This window comes from Lytechinus variegatus, chromosome 16, assembly GCF_018143015.1.
Source record: "Lytechinus variegatus isolate NC3 chromosome 16, Lvar_3.0, whole genome shotgun sequence".
Classification (NCBI taxonomy): domain Eukaryota; kingdom Metazoa; phylum Echinodermata; class Echinoidea; order Temnopleuroida; family Toxopneustidae; genus Lytechinus; species Lytechinus variegatus.
Window position 1 is genome coordinate 1,188,419 of NC_054755.1, and position 25,107 is coordinate 1,213,525.

Genomic DNA, 25,107 nt, shown 5'->3' on the forward strand with positions numbered 1-25,107 from the left:
CAAGATATTTTTCACTTTAGAAAACAAAAACTTTACCTTTTGTTTATTTTTCACTTGAACTAAAACTTTCTGCTCATTTTTTGAGGAGAAATTTCTTTCTATTTGGGTTTTTTTAAAACAGGATTTAAAGAAAGATAAATGTTAATTTGAAACCAGATATTTATACACAAAAAATGAAAACATGCATTATTCAAACAGAATGTTCATGGAAGACATTAACAAATTATTTGGAATTTTTCTTCGCTTTGATTGAATTAGTAGTATACTTTTACTTATATTTGTTCAAAAAAAAATTGCCATTTCATTTACAAAGTGCATATTGCTTTGATCTTGCCGTTATATTCATTAATTGGATATTAGAAAGCTACAGACAAAGATAATATCCTGAAATATTTAGCCCGTTCCATACTTGAGAAAGTGTTTTATATAAACAAGACAAAGATGTGCAGGTATTCTATTTTGACGCCACTACACTTTTGTAAGATTGGACAATTGGAGTATGTAATTCTCATTATTGGCACTTCACCAAATCTCCAGAAAGGCTTTACAAACATTATCAAAGCAGACATCCATTGCATATCTGTAATATACTACACCAAACAAATATAATAACCTGAATTCCTTGAAACTATCATACAATACATTTTATAAAATGAAATATCCTGTGACCTTATGATTGAGTGACTTTCAATGGCAAAGAGCTACTAGAATGAAATCATGAAAACACACACAAAAACTCTCCCATAAATGGGATATAAATAGACAAGTTTGTACAATACAAGCTTGCATAGGTAACTGTGTATTCAGTTTGCACTAGGTAATCTCTTTGCATATCTTTCAACCTTATGCAGCTAAGCTGGCATATCAAAAATTTGTATAAAAAAATATACTCATTGTAAGTTACATGTAGCTAAAAATATGGCAGTCATCTTTTGGTTCTTAATTCACTTAGCAGGTTAGTATACAAAATAATAATATTAATAATGAAAATAAATAAATAAATTCCCCAAAGTAACCAAAAATTGCATAATCAAAATATTGTAAGAAAATCCATGAAATGTACAATATTAACCCTAATATGGCCCCCTCATGAATGTTTTGACTGCACCTCTCACTGACTTTTTACTTTAAAGTCTCACACAACTTTTGAGCCCGTATTTTGAAAATTCAATAATCTATTTCAGAGATAAAGGGAGCAAATGTCTCATAACAAAATAGTCTATAATTTTCAGTGACAATTGTTAAGGCCACCAAAACTAAGCTTAAAAAAAACTTATTAGGGAGGAAATCCCCTTTAAATGTAAGGATATGGCTTTTCCAAGCCAAATGAACAAAGAATATAGAAGATTTGGGGTTGTAATCGGAAAGACTTGTGTACAAACACATACAAATAATATTATTTCAACTGCACGCTGTAGATATGTATGGCAAGAGGGTAAAATAACAGCAATGAAAAAAACAAAGAACACAAAAAATAAGAATCAGCAGAAGCTTTGCCACTTAGTTGTGTGAAACAGGAATAAAAACACTTTCATGGAGAGCATTTCATCAACAATTTTATCTGAGAAATTGTTAGATCTGACTACTTGATTTGATTGGTTGAGAAGCACTCTCCACAGATAAACTTTTACATGTATATAGAATATCTGACAACTCCTATCATGAAACACTCCCCTAGGCCAGGGTGCATTTTCATGAAACTGCTAGTCGGTGCTTTTCATTGAAATTTGTTATAAGCTACTGAAATCCTTGATTCTGATTGGCTGAGAGTTGGTCAGTAAATACATGTATCACCCACAAAATTCTTCATGAAAATCTCCCCAGACGTTTCTTGCTATTTCACTTCCTGCTTCATTGCAATAGAGATTCATAATCATAATGGTTCTTGGAAGAGCTTGTAAAGTCAAACCTACCTTGGTTTATCAATCCGGAAAGCATCATTCTAATTTTTTGTAAAAATTATAGTTATGATATTCAGTTGTAATACATATTTGATCATCTAACACCTCTTAGTGATGGAAGGGGACTGTGGGTAGTATTACCATGGCATAAGCTCGGCAAGCGTTAAACAACTCACAAGAAGGAAATAATTCCTGCCTGATACCCATTTACCTCACCCGGACTGAGTGCACCATATTGTAGACAAATTTCTTGCTGAAGGAATAAATAAACCCATGTCCGGGATTTGAGACATTGGCGTAAATCTGTGACATCATACTATTCAAGTGGGGAGGGGGGGATGAAACAATAAATCATCCCCCCTTGAAACATAGGTTCACTGTTTGGATTCATGCCAGTGATTTGAACCCACAAACCTCTGTTTCAAAGTCTGGAGACTAATCCACTGGATCACTACACTCCAAATATACACATAATTTCAGTAAAAGGACTGCTTCATCTTGTCTTATTGAAAACCAACACAACAGCAGAGACAACAGAGGGGGTACTTCCTTTAAGTAAATAAAATGAAAATTTAGTTACTCGCTTTTCATTTTCATATTTGTTTGAACAGAACATTTTTGAAGTGTGAATTATGGGTACTACTCAACAGTCAACACTCATTAACTTTAGTCTGTTAATAGCTCTGCGGCAGAACACAGCAAAAAGAAAATTTAGCTCAGATATTTACATTTGTTTTTTTCAGCAAAAAAAAGAAGATACATGTAAAATGATGAAATTGATATACTGTTGGGTGAGTGTTTCTCCCTAATACGTTAAAAATCTTGTCTTCTTTTCATACATAAGTTTAAGTATGAAAAGTGGTATTATGATTTGAACTGGACCACTGGATGGAGTTTCATCTTAAGCTATCAAGAGATAATCTACACCAAAAAAATCTTTACTTCTTGCAACAAGAAACTTGACAGTTCAGGCTACAACAATCAATATTCATCATGAATTTTTTGAACATAGGTATTCAAAACATTATACACAAGTAAAAATATTACATTTCACTTAAAAAGAAAATTGATTGTCGTAAAGCAAAACAGGACAAAAGCTAAAAGCAGAGAACTTCCATATTCTAGCTTCATCTATCTGGCTCAGCAAAGCTTACAGTACGAATATGGTCTGTGTTGTTATTCACGTCTTCAGATCCTTTCTCCTGAGTTACATCATCAGATTCCTTGACATGTAACTCCTCAGCTATTATCACATCTGTCCCGTCTCCAGTCTGTTCATTGGCACCTTCTATATTATCTTCAACCTTAGTGTCCTCAGCAGCATCAACTGATTCACCAACAAGGTTCACCTGCTCCATTTGTTCATTTAGATTCATCACTTCTTCATCGGTTACAGGTTTCTTTGGATCACTCCCTTCCTCATTGATCACATCACTGCTTGGGATATCGGAAGTAACCTGAACAGGTTCATTCTCATTCGCAATCTCCTCGATCTGGCCGTCACATATCTCTTCATCAAACGACTTACTGAGTTCAGGTTGAGCAGAGTTTGTTGTATGATCGCCATGAGAATCGTCCACTCCCTCCACTGGCATCGACTCTGTCAAGTCATGGATACGAGGTGTAGGCTGGTCACTTTCTCCACCATCCCTAGTGCTGCCTACAGTCACATCCTGACTGCGAGGTGTTGCTTCCGGGTCGATGGCACCGGCTCTTGGTGACCCCTCCTCTACAGCATTATCCTCCCCAGTGCTTATATGCACAGAAATCTTACTGGCAGTACTTGCAACATCCGAGTCTTTCTGTTTGGCAAGGTCCTCTTCAGACAGATCATCCATTTTATTGCTGTTGTTACGATTCCTGTTGGGGTTCCGTCTGCTGGAAGGGGCAGCTGTCTTTGGTCGGAGTCCACCTCCTGATGCTTGTCTTGGTGTGTAGTGCACCTTGCTATCAGGAGATTGACTTCTGTCATCCTTCACGTTCATATGAGACTGTGTACCTGGTAACATATGATAAAATAATGATATTATCAACTGATCTCTTCCTGTGTAATATATTGACACAATTACCTTCAATCAACTGTATTGGGCTGACATTATACACATACCTATTGAAAAGTTAGTTATTTCGATTTGACATAAATAATAATCCAATAAGCTCTGAGGAGCATTACTGACTTAAAATTGCATATTGTGCTGTCTGATCCCCTTGGTGGATGAAGCTTTGTCCAGTTGCGTTAAAACATACCATAACTTTAGCTGCAATTATTTTTGAGACCATAGAAACAGAGGTCAGTAGCACATCTACATGTAAACATCCATGGTAGTTACCATGAAATAAAAAAGGACCAAAAACTAAATTGAATGATTTTGCTTGTGCAAAATCTCTTTAAGAATGCCACAATTTATCTCCATCATAAATTGACAATGTTAAAGTAACACACCAGTATTTCTTTATTTCACAAAAACCCAAAACATCACAATCCATGAGCATGAGATCTGGGAAGCGTTTCATGAAAGGACTTGTCGACCATCTATCAAACAAGTCCTGTTTTATCCGACAGTGACCATAGGAACTGTGCTAATCAGCCAATCAAAAATAAGGAAAGTTTCTGATCGGACAAGGTGTCGAACAAAACACTCAAAACAGCTAGATCAAATCACCTACCTAAGATTCTTAGATGATACTGTTGGACCAGCATCAGGTCTGCACTCTGGCGCTTCCTAGGAACTGAAGGATTGTTCTCATTACCCATGTTGCGTCCCCTCTGCGCATGATGGGTCCATTTCCTCCTGTTAGGTGCCGACATAACATTCCTTCCATGAAAGTGAACAGGGATTCCACTTTTAACAGCAGAGCCTTCTTGACAGAGGATACAAGAGTCGCAGCTACTGACTGAAGAGCGGGCCACACTGCTGCTACTATGCTGTCCAGGGGCATTCTTCAGTTGGACACGCTTAGACTGCATGACCTTATTCTGATTCCTCTCCGTTGCTTTGGGCTTCCCATCTGCCTCACCACCTCGCAAACGATTACCGGAAGCAAACTCTGGCTCCTCCTTTGTGGATATTGCAAAGGACTCACGGCTATCATTAGGTGTAGGACTAGGAGCACTTGCAATGGAGCTGGTACCCCATGCCTGACGAGCTTCTGAGGGCGGCTGAAGGTGCTTGCTGTGAAGGCTTGATGTAGATTGGCAAAGACTGTTCAGCTCAGAGGCAGTCACTTCAGAGAAGGCACCCACTGCAGAGTGGTTTGCTATTGGTATAAAGAAAAAAGTGAATAAAATCAATTTATTATGTCCATGAGGAAATTCATACATTAACTGATACATTAGTGGTGAGTATTAATACAATTATTTCTCCTATAATTGCAACGAATTGTATTGTATTGCAAATTATTGTATTTTCAAAGTATTGCAAAGAATAGATATTTGGCAAAATCAAGACTAGAAACATCCTCCTGCCCAGCCCACGAAACTCTGATAATCCTCAAATTAAGTGTCTTTTGGGCATATATTCTTACACAAGTAAAACAGTAAGATGTTAAATACATCAGTGACGGTGACTTTGCCTGAAATAACAACCTAGACCAGAGATATGTATGAAGTCACTCTTTTTATTTAGCTTAACAAAAAAATATGATTTCATATGGAAATGAAAACAGTGATTAATGCATATGGACTTAATCACAAATGTTCCATTTTTAAAATTTAAATTACACTAAAAATGGATTCCTCCTGATTTGAAAGAAATATGTAGAAAATATTGTTCTTCATATAGCCAACAGGTTTAATAATAATAATATTCCGCATTTATATAGCGCTTAATACATCGAAATGACATCTCTAAGCACTATACAGACATATTATTACCCCAATCATCGGATCCTTGCATGCCCATATACAATTCCAACAAGAGTTCAAAGACTCAATTGCTAAGCATACTACATATAGGCTTTCACATCCTACCGGGTACCCATTTAACACCTGAGTGGAGAGTGGCAAAGTGTGGATTGGCACCTTGCCAAAGGACGCTAGGCCATGGTGGGATTCGAACACACGACCCTCTGATTACAAGGCGAGTCAGAGCTGCTACACCACAACGCTTCCGCAACATAACATGTACATTCAATCTATGAAAATGGGACCAACCTTTCTCTGATTTGTTGGCCAACAAAGATTCTTGTGTGGTACCATTCTTTAGAAAGCAATGTTGAGGATTCTCCCTGGAGACATACAGTCCAACCTTGTTGAAACACTTGGCATCACGATAGTAAGCTCTGCAAGATACAATCAACATAACAATGTTAAAGACCCTGGCCCGTATTCTGAAGTCAGGTTTAACTAAAACTCAGGTTTAAAGTTGTGGTTTAAGTATAGGAAGCCAAAAGTATCAAAATGTTTATTAAGTTGTATGTTTCTCATGTTTACCATGCTCTTTCCTGATTCATTGATGGTGAAGACAATCATCTCGTTATACTTCCTAGACAAGTATGAATGATTCGAGGGCCAAATGAGCTGAAGTATATCTATACTATTGGTGATTTATGTAACAATTGGGTATCCATACTTAAACCACAACTTTAAACCTGAGTTTAAGTTAAACCCAACTTCAGAATACAGGCCACTGTGGACAATTGCACAAAGGATTGCATCTAAAAAACAAACAAAAAAAGTTCCAAAGTCAAAGTCAAGCATGCATTGTTCAAAATGGTTTGAAAATCAAGCTACATTTGATTCTCTACATTACATTAAATTAATTGTTATGTAGTATGTATTCAATTTCCTGTTATCCTTTCAGTCATTCACCTTCACTTGTTTACAAACTCCCCCAATGTCATCGTAGAATTCCAAAATCCCCATTACCATTTAAAGGGGAATCCAGTCTTGGCCATAAAATGTTGTGTCGGGAAGGAGAAAAATAAATTAAACAGAATGGTGAATGTTTGAAAGAAATTGGACGAGAAATAAGAAAGTTATAGCTGGTTTAAAATTGAGATCACTAATACTATGTAGATTTCAAATTGGCAACTCAGTAAGTACATTATGACAAGGGGCAAGGACAACTTTCTCATAGGCCATGTACTTTATTATCAGGGATTTGTGGTTTTCTCCAAAGTACCAATTCCCCTTGGGCAGTAATCTAAATATAACCCAGGTAGTATATTTATATAATATTGACTGGCCTTGAGGGGAACATCAAATATATTGCCAGCAAAAGAATCATATTGGCCCGAGTCTTTAGACGAGGGCAATATGGGTCTTTTAAGGGCAATATATTTGATGTTCCCCGAAAGAAGAGCCAGTCAATATTTTTATTATCATCCAAATCAGATATCTAGAGCAAAAATCGTGATAATGGTGATATTTCTTTTTAAAATAGTTATATTGTGTCTTGTTAATATAAGGGTCTAGGCTCTGCACTTTACCATTATGACGTACTTGCAAGCGCTTGGATCCAGTGATGTCTTTATTATGACGTATATTGTTGGCGCGCAGATCCTTATGAAGCGTATCTCTTTATACGCATCCTCAAATGCCCGGATGTGAGACCAGGGAAAATACAAAGGTATATTTTGCGTCGTCTCTGCATGCAAAGTAAATATGCGCATTGAGACCGAGGAAAATACAAATAATATACCTATCCCTTCCCAATATTCATGAATCTAGGGCAATACGGTTTTGTAAATGACCAGCTCAGATGTCTGATACGGGTGATAATGTTTTATGTCCTCATGAAAGAAAAATATAACTTGAAATAAAACTTTTGGGAAAAATGACATTTTAGCCAAAATATGTATTGGAGTACATGGAGGAATAGTCCTTGCCTTACATCACTATGAAATCCCATATGCGGCCAATTTGAAGTCTCCATGGGTATAGTGAATACCAATATTTACAACTTTTAAAAATTCATAACTTTCTTGTTGTTTGTCCAATATTGTTCAAACTTTCATCTATCATCTTGTCTGATTTTTCTTTTCCTTATAAAAACAATTTTTATTTGGGTTGGATTCCCCTTTAACTCCTAATCCTTGACCATAAAAAGACCAACCATCAGTGACGTCAGCGAACTTCAAGGAAGAAGCATGACTCATACTTCCAGCCCCAGTCACTTACACAGAGCATCACCACACCCCTTATACCAGAGAAAGTTTGATAGACAGATACCTGCAGACCAATCAGATCGAGTTTAGATCACTCCCACCTTAAATTGTTACACCCCTAAAACTAATGATATAAATAAGACTTCTTGATTATTAGAATATACAATATAGAATACTAGACCCACACTCGTCGAGATTGACTGACTTCAAGACTTAGACGTCCATCAAATATTATCTGAACTTCACAATCTCAATCTTATTCTTCTAAATTATTTTATATTCATCGTCTCTTGTTATGTCCAAATCTTCATGTACTTCTAATTGTGAACTGTAAACTGTAACTGATGATTAAATACCCAGTGATTTTGAACTGTATAACTTTCTCCATAGTTTCTTCATTACGCTTCCCTTCTAAATTATAATTACAGATCCCAACACGACATAACAATGGAAATGAAGGAGCTATAATGTGTAAGATGCATAGCGCCATCTAAAGAGGGATTCCTGCTTCGATATGGCACAGATTCAGAGCATTGTTAAGAAGCCTGAGATATAACAGATGAAGGATCCTTACCTGTTGTATCTGGCTCCAACAAGAAACTGATGAACGGTCTCTTCACCCTCTGTTAATGGCTGCAACCTAAACAAAGATGAAAGAAAATTAACTGTTAATACCTTTAAAGGACAAGTCCACCCCAACAAAACTTGATTTGAATAAAAAGAGAAAAATTCAACAAGCATAACACTGAAATTTTCATCAAAATTGGAGTAAAATAAGAAAGTTATGGCATTTTAAAGTTTCGCTTCATTTCACAAAACAGTTATAAGCACAACTCGGTTGGTATGCAAATGAGGAACTGATGACATCACTCACTATTTCTTTTGCATTTTATTGTATGAAATATGAAATATTTTTATTTTCTCGTCATTGTCATTTGAAATGATGTTTCATTCCTCCCTGAATACGTGGAATTCCATTATTTTTATAATTTTATGCTTCAGGCAAGGAGGTCCTAATCGTCAAATTCGTAAAATTGAAATATTGTATAGTTCAAGCAATAAAAAAACAAAAGAAATAGTGAGTGACATCATCGACTCTCTCATTTGGATGTACATGTAACTGGCTCGTTCATATAACTATTTTGTTAAAAATAAGCGAAAATTTGAAATGTCATAACTTTCTTATTTTACATCTGATTTTGATGAAATTTTCAGCATTGTGCTTGTCTGATTTTTCTCTATATGATGCAGTATTTGGTACCCCAGGGTACCAAATAATAATCCGCCATTTTGTTGAATTATTTATTTTGTTTTTTGCGCTGTACCCTGGGTTACCAAAAATGCGTACAAGTATATTTTAATGTTTTGTACAGATTTTTTTTCTCTTTAGTGATCTTATGTAACAATTAATGCATGCAAATGATAACTTTATTCTAATTTTCATGTTCTGTTCTAATCTTCACTGTTCAATAATAATACCTGTAGTTGTCATTATTGATCTTACGTCTTTGAATTCAATTCAATTCAATTATTTAGTAAAACATAATTTGTTTACTATTATTGGCATTAGATTGTATCAAAGAAAGGAATAGGCGTTGTGATCATTGTCCCCATTCATTGTCATGATTGTCGCACCAATCGTACAACCGTGGTCACCATTACAACAATGTAACTGTACACTATTACAACACGAGATGGCGCTGCACAACGCCGTACCCCGGTGTACGGCGTGGTGCATCATATATTATAATCAACGTTTTTCTGAGGCAGACTTGACCTTTAACAATAAATTAAGTTGCATACAATTATGTAATCTTAAAGCTACAGATCGCTAGATGGATGTTCAATGCCTTTCTGAAAGTGATTTAAAATCTGTCAAATTACTAAAGGAAAAAAAATTGGTATTTTGAAACAGACACATTCAATATTTTATCCCTGAATAATGAGTGAATTACTATAGATGAAACAGGAAGCAGAGCTGCCAATTTTGATATTCTCCTTTCAGGGAGAATTTACAAACGGAGAAGAAAGATCTTTCTCAATAACACACAATCCAATGGGATAATATTGATGTATAAGCCAGAGAGATGTTGAAAATCTGCAATTTTTCAATAAAAAAAAAATCAGTCAATTTTCAGCTAGTCTTGCTGACATTCAGGGAGACATGGCAACCCTGCATAGAGGGTAACTGGCTGACCAAGGTGCTATGAAAGATGTATATTTCAGACAATCACCAAATGACATCTGGGTTCTCCATCACCTTAAACCACTATACTATCCCATGTTTTGAACATTTTAGTTATGTTTCAAGTAAGTGAACAGAAAATCCAGAATGGCTGTCAGCCACCATTTTGGATTTCGCTTATAACTCAAATTGTTCAATGCCATCCACAGCTCCATTTGTGCGTGTATTGTTAAATTAGACTGTCTCATTAGTCCAAATCAGTTTCCAAAATAAGAACTATGACATTCCCATGCCATCATTGGCCCAGGAGCATATGGACACAAAATATATTACTAATAAAATATACATGTAACTTACTCTTCAGGAACATCAACAGACTTGTATTTGTCTTCTCTCTCTGTACAAATGAAATAAAATAATTAAAATTAGGGTAATTCATTTATGTTACTACTTATATAACAAACTACTATACCATTTGCTTGTACCATTGCTTGTACATATTATGTACAAGCAATGGTGGCATGAGGTAAGTAATAGGGGCAGGTTTTACATATTTGGTCTAAAAGTTATCGAGATGGGTTATACTCTCTTTATGTTCCTTTGTCAAATTGTCAGAAACTCTAATGACCAGTTAGGCTAATCATCACTTGGTAAAATTACTTTCTGGTCAAATAGCTAATTAAAAATACATGTCTAGATTACACCGAAGCCATTACAAGGGACTTAACTTTTTTTTTACAATGGCTTACTTTTTAGTCAAAATATATATTTTTTTAATAATATCATGTAAGGCTATTATTAAAATGGCATAAAATAAATTTGATTCATAAAACTGTAAAATAAATCAGATCAAATAAATCATAAATATTTGTCTCCTCTCAATGCAGTAATAGTATACTTACTCAAAGTTTGTTCTTGAAGGTAATGAATATCGTCTCTTAAATCAAGCTTAGTTTTCTCTGGGACAGGAATATTTTTGGTCCGCTGTCTAGCCCTCAGCAGGCTGTAAATGGAAAAGAAAATACACATATGTTATAATTATTATAATTTGCAGTATGGAACAATAACAAAAATCTCATATCATTGACAAGGAATTTCAAAAAATAAATTACCCCCCCCCCCCTCATCCTCATCTATGCTATTTTAAAACATTTGGAATGGGTTCAAAGTTTCTATCAATAGTCATATTTCTTCATGAAAAAAATAATAATTGGCAGATTTAAATTTGTGTTAAAAGTGGGAATACAAGCATTTTGAGTAATTGCAATAATATGCACGAGCACATTACACAAGCTCCTAATACTTGTCACACAAGTAAATATAAGTAAAAAGTAAATATGTACAAAAGTAAATAACCTAAGCATTGTTTGTATATTTCTAGTGAATATTAAAGCAGATAATTATTCCACTACAATGCTAGTGAGTCTACCTGGTCCTTGTTGGTCTACCATGTCTAACATCCACTAGCTTCTCAGATTGACCCGGCATCTCAGTAGCAGTCAGGTATTGATGAAGGCTAAGACCTTGTTGATATTCTCTCTCATCGTCGCGGTCAACACGGAACCTTGACTGTGGTCTCGAAGAGGCGGGAAGTACGCCATCTTGCTGCTCTTGCTGAAAGGAGAGAGAGAGAAATAAGAAAAGTAGATAACTCTACCTTGGACATATCTATTCCTCTTTAACATTGATGTTACATTGCTTTTATTTGTAATGATCTTAACCCTTTGATATCTTATAGTTAGACATACATTTATAACTGATTACCATTTTTTTCACTCAATTTTCTATTGTGCCAGAATTATTTCATTGTTCATTGTTTTAAACAGCGAATAAATTATACAATAAGTAGTTTTAAAATTAGTTACTGTTCCCTTTTAATAATTTAAAATATTTTAGTTTGATTCATATTATCATTTAAGTAACAATATTTGTTTATTTATGTTACTAAGTATTGTTATCTTTGATTTAGATTTTGACTTCATTTTCATGTATGATTTCATGATTTATGTTGTTCTTTGTTTTCATCAGGTCATTGATGAAAAACAGTTTTATACTGATCTTTTGTACCTGATTAAGTATGTTCTAATAAATAAATGAATACAAGACCCAAGAAATCTGCTTGAATTGAGAGAAATTTTACTATGAATTTTGACCAGAACACCATTTTCATAGATCAATTATTTGTGAAAGTAAGATCAAGCACCAACTGTACTGTGAATAACCCATTTTCTACTTGAGAAGTGATTCCATATACTATACAAAATATACATCTATCAGTGTGCAAACTGGGAACTTGGACCAGTACAAAATTTAAAACTTGAAGCCTGAATTTATATATTTTCACTTTGTATTTTGCTTTAGTTAAACACCATGTTTGTTATTGAAATTTGTGTTTTATGGGCTAAGTAATCTTATTAAATCCCAGTCAGCCATTTGCGCTTGCCTGGCTGAAGACCGACTTGTATGCAAATTACATTACATGCCATGCTGTGCACAGGTGAATGATACCCATTGTAAATTTGGCTTTAAACTTCATGACAACACAATAGTTCAAGTGAAATACCAAAATCTGATCTGAATATGAATTATATGAGTAAACCTTTAAAGGTCAAGCCCACCCCAGAAAAAAAATTATTTGAATAATTAGATAAAAATCAACAAGAATTACGCTGGAAAACTTCATCAAAATCTGACGTAAAATAAGAAAATTATGACATTTTAAAGTTGTGCTAATTTTTCACAAAACAGTTATATGCACAATTCAGTGATATTCAAATGAGTCGATGATGTCACTATTTCTTTTGTTTTTATTGTTTGAATTATAAAATATTTCAATTTTTATGAATTTGACAAATAGGACCCTCTTGTTTGAACCACAAAATGGAATCCCACGTGTTCAGGGAGGATTTTTTTTTCACATGGCAATGACGAGAAAATTCAAATATTTCATATTTCACATAATAAAATACAAAAATAGTGAGTGAATGATGACATCGGTCACCTCATTTGCATACTGACCAGGATGTGCATACAACTGTTTTGTGAAATCAAGCAAAACTTAAAAATGTCATTACTTTCTTATTTTAGATCGGATTTTGATGAACTTTCAGCGTTACGCTTGTCTGATTTTTCTCTTTCTATTCAACACAGCTTTTTGTTGGGGTGGACTTGTCCTTTAAGAAAAATAATATACTTAGTAATTTACTGTGCTAATCAGTGCTCTGAATAATATATTACCAAAATTTGAAATCTCCCACTCTTTCACAAGTATTATGAGATCTTTCATTTTATCTGACATGAGTATTCATGAGATGTTACCAAATCTCTAAACATGCTTTTGTTTCCAATGCCTTACCTTATTATTGCTGAGAAATCGTTGAACCATTAACGGCTGCTCTCCTGTATGATTCAGCTCTTTGTTGTATTTTCCAATCCAGCTTGGAGATCCACTCCGCTCCTCCTCATTCTGCCGAAAGACCATGTTCTTAACATCGTTCAAGAAATCTGTTGGCCTCTCAGATATGAAGGCTGCCTTCGAAGGCGGATAATGGTTGGATATTCCTGAAAAGATTTTGAAATTTTGTTTTCTCTTAGATAATGAATTTCGTCACTGCAGTCATTATGACTTAGTTTCTCAAGCAGATACTTCACTGTGAAATTTGGTTGATTTTAGTTTTAAACCGAAGGAGCATATACAGTGGAAATTTCATTTGCAAAAACAGTGAATTAACTACAGCATTTTGAAGGTAAAATTGTTTCTAAAATTCAAAATAGTGATTCTTGTGATGTCCAAATTAATGGAGTGATGATTTCTAAATCTTAAACCTGTCTACTTTTTAAAGAGGGGGGAGGGATAAGAAATTACAATCCATTCATTCCACCGTACTTCCATTACATGTACCCCCTCAGTTTTCAGGGGGTTTTTTTCAAGAATTTATAAAGCCTAAAGTTTCTAGATCTATCTACAACTCATTTTATAAAAGGGAAAACTTAAATGTGTAGAGGAAATCAAATTACATCGCAAACTACAAGTTCACCATGTTTTCGATCCCATCTCTCTGGAACATTCTTTCAAGAACTAAGTTCCAATCAATCAACCATCAGAATCTAGTATGCAACACTAGGTCCTTGTTCATTGAATGAGTGGGTCTAAGGCTAAGCACTTTTCATGTTTACTTACAGTAGGCAGACTATAGAGCCACAGCTCTGACTATGGCATAGATCAAGTAATATTCACTGATCTAGTATTCTAGATCTAAGTTATATACCTACAGGTCTAACTTCAGATCTAGTAACATTATAGTCTAATACCATTATTTTTTTTTAACTCAACATTTAAATTAAAAACAAAATCAACAAATTCTTTTTCATTTTAATTAAACTTTGACTTTGTTGATATGGTATTGGTACGGTACCTAACTCATTGGCCTGTGACTATAGGCCTAATTAATAATCGTTAGATCATTCCAGCCCCGAGCAAGGTATTTGGTGACGTATTACTAATATTAGTAAATGACGTGATTGAGAAAAGTTGCCCAACTTTTATTAGGGTGTCTGAAGCCACACTGAAAAGTGTCAGCATAAAACAGGGCGATTTAGGGGAAAATATGGCACATTTTTTTCGGGAAGTTCAGGCTGCTAGAAAAATGTGATCTGAATTGATTATTAACTTGTGTTTGGCATGTATGGAAAGAGAAAATTCAGGGGTTTCTTTTGACAGTAAGGACAAGTTTATAGGATTATTTGAAATAAGGATTTAGAGATAAATTGCAAACCCTTATTTGTGTGTGTGTTGAGATTGTTATTTCCCCATGCGTTTTCTATGGGAAAATGAAATTTCTGTTTTGCACAATTTTTTTCACTTTGTCGCAATTTTTCATTGTGATCTGGTTTCAAAATCTTTATAAAAATCATACCATCAGAAAGAGCATAAAAAATCCTATCGGACACTTTATGGACAAGTTTTTGGCATTAAAATTAAATTTATAACAGCTCTCAGAAGCTGAAAATTTGGATTTGTGTGTGTCCCATTTCTTAACTACACAGTCTATGGCAGAGAAACGCTGAAAATTGACCTAATTTCATTCTTCTTTTTTGCAGCCAATAATTGGAATTTTTTCAAAAATGTTACGTTTCTGTCAGTCTGAAGGTCATTTCTCTTCAAATTCACAAAGAAAATGTGATATTTTCTTGAAATAAGAAAAATAATTTTTTTCTCCAGACACCCTACTTTTATTCACTCCTAGTACCAATGAGGTCCAAACATTACATGTATGGACCTCATAGGCGACATCAGTGCTAAAATTGGGTTAGAGATTTATGTGGATCTAAATTTATTGTAATTTCAACAAAAGTACTAGCTAAATTTGAGGCTTTTGTTGAAATTTTGCTTTAATGATACATTAATGCTTCAATAAGTAACAAAAAATTGAAAGAAATGAAGGGGAACTTACATTTTGACGACTTTTTCCTGATTTTCTTGGCAGTTGTCCTTCACTTCTGACTCTCGATCGGACCTGATATGCAGATCACGTATACGCGTTCTCGTCAGGTGATCGGTCGGTTATTCTTTTCGCCAGATGTTGATAATTATATATTTCATAACGCAGCGTTCATCGCAAATTTAGCTGAAAGAGATTGAAGTTGAACAGCGCAAGCTTTAATTTATTCAGAAATAACGTTTGATTGCACAAGTTTCGCCTCGGACATTTAGGATCATTTGGTCCCATATTGGCGTAACTACGGGGGGGGGGGTGTCCCTACCACCGTCCACACCGGGCGTCCACAAGCCAGCAATTATCTTTTTTCTCTTTTTTTAACCAAAATGCTTCCCCCCAGAAAAAAAGAACCAGGGTTAAAGAGAAAGACAATTATGATAGAGGAACACAAAATACTTTATTTTTTCAGCTTTTAATGCATCGACTTATAATCAAATATTAAATGGGGCTTAGAACATTTTTTTAAAAAGTCAATTAATAAAAATATTCCGCTCTTCGGGATTTGAGCTTTCATGAAATATCCGATCTTTTTCATGATTACCGAAAATACTTCAAATGTAAAAAAAAAAATTATCGGTGTAGTAGCTGATACCTTGCACCCGCCTTAATTATTTTAATGTTGAGATACTTTGCTTTAATTTAATGAATTCCTAAAAGCATTAATTCTCAGATCATTTGTCGCAATCGAATGATTCGATTGGTAAGCTAGTTGTATAATTATTATGATTCATGAATTGTTTAAAATGTGTCTCTCTATCAGTTTTGAATATTTAAAAAAATGTCAGCTCGTGCTTTTTGCTCGCAATATTTTGATTAGTAAGAAATTCTTGTGTATGCGAGTTTGATACATAAATAACTAGAGAGAGAGGGGGGGGGTGTCCCTCAGCTACTTGTCCTTGCTTATTCCAATTTTTTTTATTATGCTCGTGTTGTGAGTATTTCAAAGTCTTTTCTTTTTCTCACCCTTTTTATTGTCTCGGAGCTTCCCTCTATTTCTTTGCTACGATGTATAGCCCATCTTACTTGTTTCATTTTTTTATGTTCTCATTTCATTGAAAACATAATTATTAAACTGACGTAGAAGACTTTACAACAAAATTTTGATATTGTTTTTTCTTGTTTGTTTGGCTTTCTTTTTTCTTCTCCTCAGTCCTTTTTCTAATTAGTTTCCCTTTCCTTATTTTATATTATTTCATTTCATGAGGCATCCGCCAACTTATATACAACAACAAACGTTAGAGGCGGATATCCAGTAAGGGGGCGTGGTGGTGTGCCCTCTAAAAAGAGGAAAATAGGAAGGAAAAAAAGCAGGATTTATCTTGGTGAAGATGATAGTGGTGGTGATGGTGGCGGTGATGATGATGATGATGATGATAATAATGATGGTGGTAGTGGTGATAAAGATGAGAATGAAGTTGGTGACGATGATATGATGATGATGTAATTTTGTCTTTAAAAAAATAATAGTGCAAAGGCGAAATCATTTAAAGTTTATTATGAAAATAGCAGAAAAAAATAATTTGAAAAATTGTACGTATGCGTATGGAAAATCTATCCCCCACCAAAAAAGAAAAAAAGTGAGATTTTGTTTTGTTATTTGTGACGGCGTAGGCCTATGCGAACAGCTGTGTGATATAATTATGGTAAAAAAAGTAAATGAAATGCCAAGAAATACATGATAATGACTTTTATTGTACATTCAGTATATCAGTAGATAAATTCATACTCGTTCCAAAAAAAGAAGAAAGTGGGTATATTATGGACCATTAAAAATGGGCAGTTGCTCTATATATTATATTACATAGAATATATAGAGCAACTGCTCGTGTGTAGCGGTAAGTTATTCACCTGATCTACATAATTCATGCGGCGCACGGCGCGTGCGCAATGTTTAATAATTATTGTTGTGAATACAATGAATGTCATCAAAAACATAATAACACAGATCAAATAGTGCCAGCTCGACGCGCAAAATGAGAAAAAAATATATATTTTCTGCCCTGATAATTTGATAACCCTAACCTAACCCAATTTCTAAGTATTTTTATCATAAACAGGATAACTATATACAATGATTGAAATTAACTTTATATTCTTTTGCGAACAAAATGAATATGAAAGACAGCTTTTTGATAAAGAACACAGTTTTAGAGCGTTAGAGCGCGATTTATACCTACAACCGCTAACATAGGCGGATCCAGGGGGGCCGAGGGGCCCGGGCCCCCCTATTGGCGGAGCAAAAAAAGAAAAAAAAAGAAAGGAAAAAAGAAAAGGAAGGGAAAAGAGAGGAAAAAAGAAGAAAGGCAAACATAAGAGGAGGAACATGATTAAATGAAATAACATTAGGGGAAGACTCTGAAAATAATTTTTTTTTTAATCTATTTGTTAGGATAAAAAATTTTCGCTCGCGCTTCGCGCCTTATTGTCTTTTAGGGTATTTGCATATCTTGCTCAATATGGAGCTTGAAAAATCAAACTTTGAAGTCATTATACAAAACATATTTCAGCTGGGAAATTGAACTTTCATTACTTTGTTTCATTTACAAATTGATTTTTAAAAAGTGCTCTGTAAAAATGTCTGTGATATCATCTGAACATTATCATTTTCTGCTTGCGCTGCGCGCTCGCAAAATTTGAATTTTCAGGTACGTATTATTTTCCTGTATTCCATAAAGTTCTCAAAAAGTTCCCTATTCAGGTCAGATTGTTAAAACGTATCAGCTAGCGCCGCACGCTATAGCATTTGGATTAGTCGGTTATGTATATCCCAATATTAATTCTAAATCAAACTAATTTGATGACAGTTTATCAAAAACTTCGACTCGCGATTTCTGCTCGCATTGATAGATATATAATGCCTCTTATGCATAATTACAAAGTGCTTTAAATGTCCAGTTTTCAGGCCATAAAATTAACACATTTCGCGCTCCCATGCGAGAGAAATAGGAAGATGGTCATCAATTTCATATGATGACATAATGCCCTCATAGCATGTTCCGGTCCTATGTAAAAACTCAAAGTAATAAAAATAAAATACATCAGCTCTTTTTTAACTGTGATCCATCACAATTCACAATTTTCCCACAAAGTGTTTGCATTACAGAGCTTAAATTCACCCTTTGTTATATCATATATTTTTAGCTCGCGCTTTGCGCTCTCTTTATTGATTTTCATGATAAGAAAGTTACTTAGAATACCCAAATTCTAGGTCGAAATCTAAAACACACGTTAATTCAGATACGCAGATTGTTCTCTATTTAAATCATTATCCAGTTTCAGATCACAATATCAAAAAGTGTCTGCTCGCGGATAAATAACTTATCCTTTTCATGATAAAACATGAATAGTGCGTCCAGAATCTTTCCCCATAATTTTGTTTACCCATCACATTTCTCCTATTTTCTCCTCCCTTTTATTTTCCATTAATTTTTCTTTCGTTCACTTTTTTTCTGTCCTCTTTTCCCATAATTTATTTTACCCATCACATTTCTCCCTATTTACTCTTCCCTTTTATTTTCCATTAATTTTTCTTTCGTTCACTTTTTTTCTGTCGCCTTTCCCCTTCTAAGTTCTATTTTTTTTTCTCGTCTCACCGCTTTTCCTCATCCCCAGCCCTCGATCGACGCCCGTGCAGATTCGCAAACAATATCAAGAGTATATGTCTACTTGCAAGGGCGGAAATCTCTCCCCAAAGGTAGGGGGACCAGGGGCTGGAAAATTTGACAAGCAAAAAACAAACAAAAAAAGAAGGTTTATCACCCTCTAAAGAAGGTCATCTTGACCAAAAGAAATTTGACAAGCAAACAAGCAAAAAAAAGGGGGCATGCCAAAAGTAAGATCGTCTCTTCCAAAATACATTTCGAATTTGAACGACATGACCAAAAATAGTAGGGGGACATTTCATAATGTGCCCCCTACTATTTTGGGTGAGGGGACATGTCCCCCGGCCCTGGGGTTTGCGCCCATGTGGGTGGGGGTGTTGCGCCTCCCTATCGGGATCATATCACAGCGAGTATACACTCTTCCATATTGGAAGAGTGTTTACTCGCTGAGGTTTCGATCTCACACATAATTTTATAAAAAAAAAATAGAACAGCTACGCCTTGAACACAGGCCAAAATGCCTAACGATTTCTCCGCGGCATTAACAACTCTCGTAAAGGGCGCTCCATTTATAAATAACGTTGCATGAACAGCTCTCTATGGCGACGAAATTTACCGCGGAATTGCAGCCAGCAGCGTGGGAAATTGGCAGAAAATTCAAGAAGAGAACCGGTGAGTACCGATTTAACAGTATTCATGTATTAATTAATATTTATTTAATCATAAGAATAATTTTTTTTTACGGAAAGAAAGCTTAGTTCTAAGCTAGGGCGGCCCAAATGCGCGTGAGTGGAGTCCCAGTTTCTTAACACGGGTAAGTATTGCGGTGTCGCCTAGAGTGACTTTTATTTAGGCCTTATTTTTTTAGGCTGCGCGGTCAGCCCCCTCCCCCTTGATCGAGAAACTTAAAAGCTTCAGTTCAGTCTCTGTATTGTCCCGCTGAACAACGTTGCATACACCCACAGTATATTATTAAATTTCAGATTGTTAAATAAATCCCCAGAAAAAAAGGGCTACTGATGTAAACCATCCCCTTCCCGATCCCCCGGCCCAGCCTCAGTAGCGACTTTATTCTTAGGACAATACGCAGGAGGGCACACATGGGACTGGGCTCCCAATTTGTTCGCGATTTATGCTCACCTTTTCGACCTCCATAGGGACGGGTTCCATAGACATCTTTCGATTGATTTAATAGAGCAAGATTCATGTATACTTTTCCATTACGACCTGGTACTCTATCCTTAGATTTCTTCATTCTCTCTATCTGTCTTCATGATGTTTAATTTTAAAGTAAAAATCGACGAAAGTCGCGGCTATGGCTATGCAGCTAGCTCAGCTGATTGACTTATTGTATCCATCCGCACGGTGTATTTGTCAGACTGAGATTTTGACAGTGTATTTGTTTAAAATTGTTGCATTTCTTTCTTATTTTTTAAATTAAAATTACGGTTGCACATTGAGGTTATCTAATTTTTCTTATGTGAAATGATTTATTCGGAATAATCGACGTTGATAACAAATCTCCGTGCTATTTTTGTTGTCGCGTATGAATCTGCTTCAGTAAACCGTTTACATAGCAACAACCGGAAACTTTCAATCAATGACAGAGCGCGTTCAAATCGGGCCGCCTCGCCAATGTCGGTCAAGGGGTCATTAGTTATTTGACTCGACCTACTTTTTTTCACTCTTTCGTTTTTGTGGGGGGGGGGGGTAGTTGGGATGAGGACCAAGTACAATTTAATAGAAAATAGCTATTTTTATTGAAGGGGTGGGGGTAAATAAATTATCAAATGTCTTTTCTTAATCTCAGGTCGACTGGAAAAGTGTTCAGACAAGATGATGGAACCCTGAAGATTTATTCTACTATATCCCTTTTTCACCGACCTAATTAAAAAATTGGATCCGGGGGGGGGGGGGGGGAGGGGGGGGGCAGTAATTTATTAAAACAAGAGGGCAAATGGAAGCAGGGAACATGAAAATTTGCTTCGAAATGAAAATGTTATTACGTAATTTGATATTGAGTGATCTTTTGCTTCTCTCTCTCTCTCTCGTTTTCATTTAAATTTGCCCCCCCCCCCCCAATCCTACAGGCCAAGTTAAACTAGGCTATGTATTCCATACCAGGAACCGATCAAGTGGGGAAAGAGGTAGCAGTCAATGAACATCCCCCCCAAAAAAAAAAAGGTATAACAGTTTTTTTTGGGGGGGCAACATTTTTGAAGGAGTAACTCTTTTTCCTTCTTCTCTTGATATGTTCAATACAGAAATATGTATCTTCAATATGTAGAATATATAAAAACATTCAAAACAATACATGAAATCTGAATACAGTATGTTGAAGTGAAAATGTCCATGAAAAGTACTTGAGGATGTAATTTCACAGTAGTATATTGAGAAGTAAAAATACATAGAACCAATAGCTTTTTTTTTACTAGCACTATATTAGAAAATGCCAAAGAATTAGAGACCAATATTTATATTAGAGATTAGCATCACTAGTGTTAGAAGCCTAAATTTTTGAGGGGGCTAGACATGGGATATGGGGTGAAATTTATATTTAAAAAAAAATCGATGAGCAAGGACAGATTTTGACATTTTAATACAAAATCTGATTTTATGATGGATTTTGACATGGTAATAAAAATAATATAGTTCACATCTTTTCCTTTTCTGTTCTTTCTTTCTCCTTGTTGGCATATCAAGTGACTAGCTTCCTATATACATGAAATACAGTGTAGAGTTTCTAAAATTTTATCAAAATCAGCCAGATTTTTTTTTTCTTGTCAGAAAATGGCTACCAGGCCGTCTTATAAAGAGTTACGATTGATCCAATCAACCTAAATGTATGGAAATCCATTAATGTCATATATTTTCTACAGGAAATTTGAACAATTTTCCTTTTAAACAAAGGACTGTTGGATTGGACATGTTGGAGAGGAGCACGTCAACTTTTCATAAAAAAAATGAATGTATGATGAATATTCATCATAGGTGGATCCAGGATTTTCCAAAGGGGGGGGCCACATTTTCCCCATGAAAAATTTGACCCCCCCCTGGATCGACCAGTGCATCATATCTAGAAAATGTTTTTTTCAATGCATTGTAGATTTTGGTGATGCTGGCTTTCCATACTTATAGTTGATTGGATCCATCACAAACCTTTGATTGCCATTGATTGCCTAAACTGATCTGTGAACCATCACAAGAGGATTCTGTGTTTAATCGCAGCTAAAAAAAATCAGGTTCCACTTTGTAATTCCAAAGGTTCTTTATTCCGAAGGTTCGTAATTCCAAAACACGTAAATTGCCTATACCTCGATGTTCATTAATCCGAAAATGTAAAAGGGTTCATTAATCCAAACATTTGTGGCGTTGTTCGGAAAATTCATTAATTCGAAAACGAAATAAGGTTCATTGTTCCGAAGGTTTGTTTGTCCGAAAACGAAATAAGGTTCGTTAATCATTACATTTTTGGACTAACGAACCTTCGGAATTACGAACCTCATTTCGCTTTCAGACTATCGAACCTTCGGAATAACGTACCTTCGGAACATCTGAACCTTCCGACAATCCGAGCCTTCGGAATGACGAAGCTTCGAAATTACGAAAGTATGCAAAAAATAAGCGCAATTCCCCAATATGAGCTTTTCATTGGTTGAATGTCAAATTCTGCTTGATTTTTAGATTTACATGTAATTGCAACTCTTTCTGCAACAAGTCCCTAGATTAGAACTGTATCTTTAAACAATGTAACTATAAAACAAGGTTTCTTCCTCTAAACAAGTTTGTATGATGAAAAATAAATTAAAGAGAAATTCCAGTAGTTGCAGTAAACACTGATTTCATGAGAAAGTCTGTAAAACAAGGCTTAATTGTCAGTATATCATCGAGGATCTAGATCTGGTACAGTTACATTAACTGAACTTTGTGAAATCTTGAAATCTATGCTGAAAAATGTTCACATCGAAGATCCCCAACACAGATAAGCGCACGTGGGACAATGTACAATTACTGCCGAAGCTCTACCCGAATCCTGTGCTTATTTGCTGATTTCTCAGCAATTACACAATTTCTTCCAGAATCCTTTGGCACATGTGTTTTATTTATACAAAAAGACACTTTGGTGGTCATTTCATTGGATTCTGTAAGAACTCATTTTGATATCGTTACCAAAACTAGCATTTACCTTTAAGTTGCAGAAATGCTGCTTTGATTACACCAATATTACTTTTTTTTTAATTTATTTGTTTTTTTTAACAGGATGCCCCAAACACTGATGTACTTATGTCTCATATGCGCATGAAACTTGGTCCAACTCATGATGTGATTTAACGTTATTTCACTTCATTTCTACATTTTGTGTCATGTTATTATTTATTAATACAGTAGTGGATCCAGATGGAGGTGCATATCGTATCGTCGCACGCCGTCCTTTCTGCGCACTTCGATGCGAATATAGCATACTATATCTATTCCAATATCTATTCCACGAACCGTCCTCTCTGTTGGCGATGCCCATTGTGGCGTAAATAATTCACTTCAAGAAAAAATAAAGATATGGAATGAAACTTTGGGACCTGAACTATCGAACAAAGACGCAGGTAAATAATTTGCTCTCATTGTAGGTGCACTTATTGCTGGTTTTAAAAAAGCTTTTCTTAAATGCGTTTTCTGCAAAAATAACTTTCGCATCAAAGTGCGCAGAGAGGACGGTTCGTGGTGCGTGCGACGGTATTCATATTTTGAGAATTATCTATTAAAGGTACATAGTAATATAGTAGAAAAATCTGAGAAAAACATAATCTGCACCCCTCTTTTTAAAAATTCTGGATCCGCCAATAATCAATTAACATTTGAGATATCAATGAACAAAGTACCAAAATAACCATTGTCAGAAAACACACTTTATTAAAAAAATGTAGATTTATTACCATAATGGAATCATTATGGTCATTATTTGCAACTTAATGATTTGTTTTGCCATGTATTAATGGTTTGCCATGTATTATTTTAAAACTGTTGCTGAGCTCATAGCACAACATTGAAGGCCTTGTGAAATAAAACATTTTACTCTACTTTCAATTGTAATTTCGGTCCATGATTTGTCATACGCATGAACTCTCATTACAACTACCGTAAAAAAAATTGATTTTTATGTATGTGGGTCCTATTGTAACTAAGTGAAAGAAAGTCAAGTGAAATTAGCAAGATGTAATTGATTCTACAAAAGTATTGTTTCACTGCAATATTGTACCTTTGCTTTTTTTAAAGAAATGACTCACAAACATATATAAAACACTTTATTTTATGTGACTGGCTTGCTATAGATTTTCATAAAATTAACTTCAACTACCATGGAGCGTTGTGGCCCAGTGGATTAGTCTCCGGACTTTGAAACAGAGGGTCATGGGTTCCAATCCCAGCCAGGGCGTAATTTCCTTCAGCAAGAAATTTATGCACAATGTTCTGCACTCAACCCAGGTGAGGTAAATGGGTACCTGGCAGGAATTTACTCCTTGAAACGCAGCACGCGTAACAGCTGCACTGCTAAAGCCAGGGTAATAATGCTGCATATACTATAGAGCGCTTAGAGACTTATGACAAAGTAAGTATTAAGCGCTATATAAGCAAGTATAATTATAATTATTACCATGACACTGGTAAAATCTAGTTCTCCAGTTACATGTAAATGTTTCTACAGAAAGAGGACATTCTTAGCTTCAGAATGATATAACAATCAAACTCATTACTGTAGTATGCTCCCGTATACATTCGTAATTCCGAAAGCGAAATAAGATTCGTTGTTCCGAAGG

General features: G+C 35.2%; 1 protein-coding gene across 1 annotated transcript; it reads right to left on the reverse strand.

Moving 5' to 3' along the window:
• Nucleotides 1-1,702: 1,702 nt before the first annotated feature.
• LOC121429631 lies at nt 1,703-20,618 on the reverse strand. Its single transcript, XM_041626768.1, has 9 exons — nt 20,435-20,618; nt 13,550-13,755; nt 11,624-11,808; nt 11,097-11,197; nt 10,552-10,591; nt 8,584-8,649; nt 6,055-6,182; nt 4,569-5,159; nt 1,703-3,900 (listed from the first exon to the last, which is right to left on the reverse strand). Exons 1-9 carry the CDS (start codon nt 20,547-20,549, stop codon nt 3,029-3,031), a joined length of 2,304 nt encoding a protein of 767 aa, XP_041482702.1. The 5' UTR covers nt 20,550-20,618; the 3' UTR covers nt 1,703-3,028.
• Nucleotides 20,619-25,107: the final 4,489 nt, after the last annotated feature.